Source organism: Linderina pennispora (assembly GCF_002104995.1).
Source record: "Linderina pennispora strain ATCC 12442 chromosome Unknown DL89scaffold_191, whole genome shotgun sequence".
Classification (NCBI taxonomy): Eukaryota; Fungi; Kickxellomycota; class Kickxellomycetes; order Kickxellales; family Kickxellaceae; genus Linderina; species Linderina pennispora.
Window position 1 is genome coordinate 12,519 of NW_024468439.1, and position 6,918 is coordinate 19,436.

The window sequence follows — 6,918 nt, forward strand, 5'->3', positions numbered from 1 at the left end:
AAGATGCAAAGCGCGCACCAGGCGATACCGCGGTGGTGATAAGTGGTGAGTGGTGAATGGATATGCTAGTGCTGGTGGCAACTGTGCTTGTCCGATATGTCGGGCTACCTTAGCCATCACCAGGCAGTAAAGAGCCCACGCGCAGATACGTACTTATCGCCGACTGTAGCTTTGTCCTGCGCTTCCCGAATATCGCCATTTTGGAGTTGAATTTGAAAAAGCCGTGACCAGACGAGCGTTTCGGCAGAGTAGAAAGGAAAGGAGAAGAATGGTGCGCTTCCACAAATCTTTTTTCCGCCAGCATGGCTTAGCGGGAATACGAGATTGTGCGGTGCTCTGTTTTTCTGTAGTGGGGGCTCTTCGGACTGAAGAATATCGCGGGTTGCCAAAGGCAGTGAAATTAAAAAGAAACAAAAAAATTGATAGGCGTGCAGGCCGGTTTTCGCTCGCTCCTTTATAGACAGCGCTGGGAGGGCCAATCGTAGGGTGAGGCATACATGCTCTAGCACAACAGTTGACTTGCGCCAAGACATTCAGAATTCTTGGCGCCATTGCCGGCCCAGTCTTGCCAGCCCCGCCAGCACCACGGTGGAGGCGGACTACAGCGCACCGCTGGGCTGATGCCGATTTCTTGGTTTGTCATGAGATGCGTGTGCTGGGTGCGGTGCAGTAGGCATGCTCCACTTGGCGGGTAAATATGCCGGCGTCGGGTAACTTGCTGATGAATAATGGCGGGCGTTTGTGGAGTTCATTGCATTTTCTTGGGAGGCAATTTCCCACCAGGGCGCAGTAGCAAATTCTTTGCGCTTCTTGGCACCTCAGCCCAGTCCAATCCCTTGCAGAGTGGGATGGATGGCTTGTGCTCCGCTCTTGGTTCACTACATCCCTTCCCCTGCCAATTCTTGGGGAATTGCCACCTGTGCTGTAGCTTTTGCAGAGCTTGTTTGTGGGAACTGGCACTGGGTTCCACTGAATCGAGCCAAGAAAAAGCAGCCTGTGTAGGCGTACAACTCTGGCTGGTACCCACGTATTTGTCGTTGAGGACTGGGGTTTTCATTATGTGGAAACTGATTGATGCTTGCCTTTTCCTGGACATATGATGTCTGACTAACCTGGACGGCGCTATACATGCTGGGTGATTGCCTAATACATACATCTGAGGTATATAGCAGGTGAGCATTGCGGATCTGAGAATGATCCAAAATAGCGTAACCCATGATGCAGATCGCTCCCTCTCAGCAGCAAAACCACTCCCAACCGCGGCCAACAGATCTGTCTTGTCGATAGATGAACCGCCTCCATTTCCAACACTGTATCCGTCCCTTTATACTCCGTCAACGACGATTCCACCATATGGCAGTAAAGACCGAGCACGATTTGCAATGGCACGATCTGCAGGTCTCGCCAGACGAGTTGCGCCTTGATCCGACACTGACCTGCGGCCAGGCATTCCGTTGGAAGCCAACGGGCGACAACGAGTGGGTATGTGCGCTCTGGAGCCATGCTGTGGCGCTGAAGCAGACACCCAGCACCGTGCTATACCGGTCGCTTGGCAGCCTAGGTGACCAACCTGGTGCAGATCTGGAAGCCGAGCTCCGTGATTACTTCCAGCTCGCTGTCAGTTTCGAGTCCTTGTGCAGGGAATGGAGCCAGCGCGACCCTCATTTCACCGAACTGGGAAAATCGCAGCAGGGGGTGCGCACGCTACGGCAGCCAGTAGTCGAGAATCTGTTTACGTTTATTGCAACGTCAAACAACAACATCAAGCGCATCACCATGCTCATCGACAAGCTGTGCGCGAGATATGGCACTCCAATCACAACCGACCTCGGCACATTCCACACATTCCCGACTGTCATGCAGATGGCCAAGGACGCAGATATCGAGGACACGCTGAAGGAGCTTGGCTTCGGGTACCGTGCCAAGTACTACGCCAAGACCGTCGAGATGCTCACCAAGCACTCTGACCCAGAGCAATTCCTGCTCTCTCTGCGCAGTCTGTCATTTGATGATGCGCGTGTTGAGCTGATGAAGTTTAGCGGCGTCGGGCCAAAGGTTGCTGACTGCGTCTGCTTAATGTCGTTGGACAAGATTGACGCCGTCCCCATTGACACCCACATATGGCAGGTCGCTCAGAAGCGGTATATTGGCAGGATTCTTGGCGGCAGCACGCAGTCAGGGATGGTGCTACCCATGGAAGCAAAGGACCAAATAATCGACTTGGCAAGGCAGCTCAAGACACACAAAACTGCCAGCAACAGGGCGTACGAGCTTGCTCAACAGCTGTTTATCAAGCTGTTCTCGCCGTATGCTGGCTGGGCGCAGGGCCTGCTGTTCTCGGGCGACCTGGATCCCAAGGACAAGAAGCCCGCGGCGAACAAGCCAGCAGCCAAGAAACGCAAGCAAGAACTGCCTGCTGTCGCTTCTACAGCTGCCGAATCCAAACCACAGTTGCGCAGAAGCATGCGACAAAAGACAACAAAATGAACAAGCAATTTTATATATTGGGGTTCAGCACACCCTTCTACATCTTCTTCAGAATAAATGGCTTCAAGCCATAAAGCCACATCGGTGACCCGCGGATCCGCTGCTTCAGCTCTGCCTCGCTGACCATCTTTGAATGTGACAACAGCCCTAGTGCCTCCTGGTGCACATCGTTCTGCAGCACCTCGCTACCTGGGATCAGCGTGACCTGCGCTTCCAGGTCACAGTATATCGACCGGTACCCGTAGTTGGGTGACCCGATCATGGTCAGCTGCGGCAGCTTCTGATCTAGATAGCACCACACGCCCTTGCCATGGTACGTCCACCCTTGTCGCGAGTACTCCTCAACAGCAATGTCGCTACGGCCATGCTTGCGCACCATGCGAAGGAACTGGTACTCGATGATGCTGTACATGTTGGGGATGTATTTTGAGATCCCGCTGGCTGTGAAGAAACCGTTGGCCTCGGGCGACGCTACCAGCAGGTCCCACCGGCTGCGGTTGGCCAGCACATTGTGCTTGTGGAAGTCCGAGAAGTTGAAGTACGCGGATGTCATAAAGTTGCGGCACGCCTGATGCTGCCGTGCAAACAGGTCGGTGATCTGGAAGAACTCGGCCATGTGCTGCTCGTCCTGGGTGATGCCCAGCTGGCTCATCTGCACTGTCGGGATCGCAAGCGTGTCTGTGTGCGAGATCTTTTGCACGCTGTTTTCTACCGAGGCGCGGTGCAAAAACGACGCCATTACCTCGTTCGCCTCCTGGACAAAGCCGCGCGGGTCCTTGGACGGATCAGGGAACTGGTGTATCGCCAGGCGGAATCCAGAGCCCCTGTTGGGCACCAGCTCAAACGAGAACTTGGCAATGGCCTGTAGCAGTCCGACAAAGTACCCGCACAGCTTCTCATCCCTGAGCCGCATGTACCGGTCTTGCCGGTTCGTAAAGTAGTCGCGGCTCAGGTTCGCTCCGCTCATTATCAGCTCGTCATCAAACAGGTACGCCTTGATGTGCTGCAGCCCGAACGTCTCGTTGAACCTCTGCGGCCATGCTCGTTTGTTGACTCCACTGAGCGCCGGGGTGTGGTACATGGACACAACGATGCGGTCCCGCCCATGCTTGCTGACCAGCGGCGCCAGCAGCGTCGCCGTGCTCTCGCCGGCCCGATTAGTGCGCGTGCCGCGCAGGCAGTCAACCAGAATGTGAACCTGCAGTGCAGGCGATCTGGTCAGCGCCTGGTCAAGCTTGGAGACCAGCTCTGTCTCCTCGCTGCCGATGTACAGGCTGCTGAGGCAAATGCGGTGCTTGGCACGGCTGATGCCGCGCAGCAGCGCCTGATAGAAATCGGCTGGCTCTCTGATGATATCAATCGGTTTTGTGATTTTGAATACTGGCCGGTTCGTCGCCAGCGACTGGAAAACGCTGTGTGCTGTCGGCCCTGTGTGGACGGTGGCTTCGCACGTAGCAGCAGCTGGGCTCGACCCGTACGAGCGTGCCATGATGAGCGGCATGGTGTATCTCTGCTGCATGCGCGCCATGATTCCGCCAGCCCGTGCTATAGCCAGTCGGCTGGTGCTGGCTGCCATCATTTTTTGCTGGAAAGTACTAGCTCCAGCGGGTAGTAGTGATAAAAAAAGATGTCAGAGACAAGATAGAGCAAAGCTATGTTTCTTTCAATAAGCGACACAGCACGCGCTTTTCCTGTTGCGCCCAGCCAAAACAAGCCCAGCCTGACCCCGATTTGTGGGATCAGCGAACAGACGAGAGTAAAAATTTTCAATTGGCATTGAACAGACAAGGAGAAAAAAGAGTTTATGAGACTAAGCCTGCAGCGAGACTGCGCGCTTAGCGGTCCTCGGCCCACTCGTTCTCCTTCCTAATCTGCTCCTTCTCCTCGGGAGTAAAGTCGTCGACAATGTTGAACGCCTTGCGGATCTCGTCGGGGGTCTTGCCGCGGATCATGTTGGCAACAGTTTTGCAGCCGAGGTCGAGCAGCGGCTTGATGTCCATGTAGTTTGAGGCCAGCAGGATCTCAAACAGCAGCTCCTGGTCAACCTTGATGAACTTTTCGTCCCAGGGCTCAATGTCGTCCGACCGCTTCGGCACATCGTCATAGTCGTCCCGGAGGGGAGGGGGGTCGTCCTTGTGGTGCTCACAGTACTCGATGACCTTCTTGAGCACCTTGCCGGTGACGTTGGGCAGCGGGATGGCCTCCTCGCTCTCGCCCAGGTCCTCGAGCAGGTTCTTAATCAGCACGCTCTGGACGGCAACATTCTTTCCAACCTCAAACTCCTCGTTATCGGACGACTGAAGCTTGACCATGGTTTCAAATAATAGAGGTTCCTACGTAGAAATGGCAAAAGCAGCTGGATGGTAAATAAGTACAGTGTGCGGATAAACAGAGGAGAGCCGAGAAATGAAAAGACTCCAGAAGCCGGTGGTCTAAAAGCAGAGCCGCACAGAGGAGCAATAGTCCATGGACAAAGGGAGCCCACAAAGGCGCGCTGGAACCTGCTAGACACTATGCATGCAGAGGATGCGCATACGTAAGTGCCCGCCAGAGCGAGGAGGAGGGCTGTCGAATCTGGTGGAGCCACACTCGCAATTGCAGAATAGACGCGCGATTACAGACACAGAAAAAGTCACGGTATAGCCAATAGGCGGTGTAATGTCTGCACGGCCACCAACACGCACGGGCGATGTGTATTTACCTCAAAAAGTGTAGTATATGATAGGTGAGAAAAAGAAAACGGTGCAGAGAGGAAAAGCAGCTCGCAAGGTGTCTTTGCAGCAGCCTGCCAGCAAAGCGGGCCAAATAAATCTCAGCCTTTTTATACAGTTGTTCTGAAGATTTCCTCTTGAGCTCCGCCAATCAGGATCGCGCAAGCCTTCAGCCGCAGCCGCCCTTGGAAAGAGGGCAATAAAATCAGTCCCTTCAGTCTTGAAACCCAGCTCGCTCGAGTTCTGGCAGGCTCCTGCTGCGGCTTGCTGCCAAATCGGGCCAGACCGGTGTCGCGAGAGAAGCCTGCGGAATGTGACAGGCTGGCAATTGATACAAACAGGTGGCCTGAGTAGCCATCGCTATGAATCTTCATCTTGGTGAGCGTCTCAGACTGTTGCTGCTTGTGCCATTCGGCTCCAGCAGCATACGGCTCGACTCAAATGCGCTAATATCTTTTTATGCATATGGCTATTCGAAGATGCATGTCCTGAATCAAATGGGTCGCATGCTTCTATGTCATAGCACTCTAGCATCCAATATCTCGTAAGCAGATGCTGCACGACTAGGACTTTATTGAAGTCTCTATTACAAAGGATTCACTCGTTACCCAAGCACACCCAGAGAAACTTTGATAGTCTGCGCAGCTTGACAGGGCAAGAAGGATACAAGGGCATAGAGCTTCACAAAGATTGTAAAGCTATGGGGCAGCAATAAAATTATGTGGAGCTAGGATGAACTAATGATGATAGCGATGCATTTTATATAAAGCAAGGAGATTCAGACATATCTTTTATATCTCGGCGAAAATTAGACACTTTGGCAAGTGGGGGCATTTGGTAAACGACGATTCCCTGCATTTTTTGCGCGTTCTGTTGTAGTCGACGGGTTCTTGTATCAAATGCGTCGGATTGGCACAGCAGTTCTTGTTGCAAAGGTGGTAAACCGGCATATCCACGTAGAGCCTGCGGTACCACAGCAAGTATACGAGTATGTGCATCACCAGCCTTTTGCCATTGATTCTTAGCTGCATGACCCCACCCGGCTTGATAGCTGCGCCTTTGACGTCAAAGCACCCGTACTTTTCGTTAATTGTCATCCGATCCTTTCCATCGCAGAGCTCTTGCCAGATATACCGAAGCTCCTCCAGTGATACACCTTCGAGCATGGAGAGTGCGCGCTTCGAGCGGTTACATCTACCCTCGCCAGAGATTAGCAATTCGTCTGCGGTAGCTCGCTGTTTATACGTGGTACCAGTAGTGGAGACTCAAATGGGGTGGTGATCGACTCGGGTTCAGAATCTGGTGCAGCGTCCTCCTCTTGGGATGCAAATCTGGGCTCCGGCTCAACCTCAGATTCCGGGTCAGGCACGGACTCGGATCCGGATGAAGTGCCTTCTTCCTCATATTCCGATTCGGTCTCAAGATCAGGCTCAGGCTCAGGCTCAGGCTCAGGCTCAGGCTCAGGCTCCACTGAGGCAACCGGTCAGTACTGTGTGCAGGTTCGGGCTTCATATATCCATCTGGAGCCGAGCTCGTGCCGCCTCCTTCTTGACCTTCACCTTCTTGACTCTCGTTGTCTTGCTCTTCTCTGTGCTTTCTCTTTACTACGCTTCCTCTTTTCGCCCATGCCCTGGCGCTCCTTTAATTTTTTGGTCATGTTGTAACTAAAACAAGCAACAGTGAAGCGATTACGACGCATGAAAGTAATAAAAAGCGTGTC

The 6,918-nt window shown here is 53.4% G+C and overlaps 1 protein-coding gene across 1 annotated transcript; it reads right to left on the minus strand.

The window, feature by feature from the left end:
- Positions 1 to 6,408: 6,408 nt before the first annotated feature.
- DL89DRAFT_263404 (uncharacterized protein) lies at positions 6,409 to 6,855 on the minus strand (the record flags this gene model as incomplete). Its single annotated transcript, XM_040885891.1, has 2 exons — positions 6,409 to 6,668; positions 6,804 to 6,855. The coding sequence occupies 2 exons, from the start codon at positions 6,853 to 6,855 to the stop codon at positions 6,409 to 6,411; spliced, it is 312 nt and encodes a 103-aa protein (XP_040738970.1).
- Between the last annotated feature and the right edge of the window lie 63 nt (positions 6,856 to 6,918).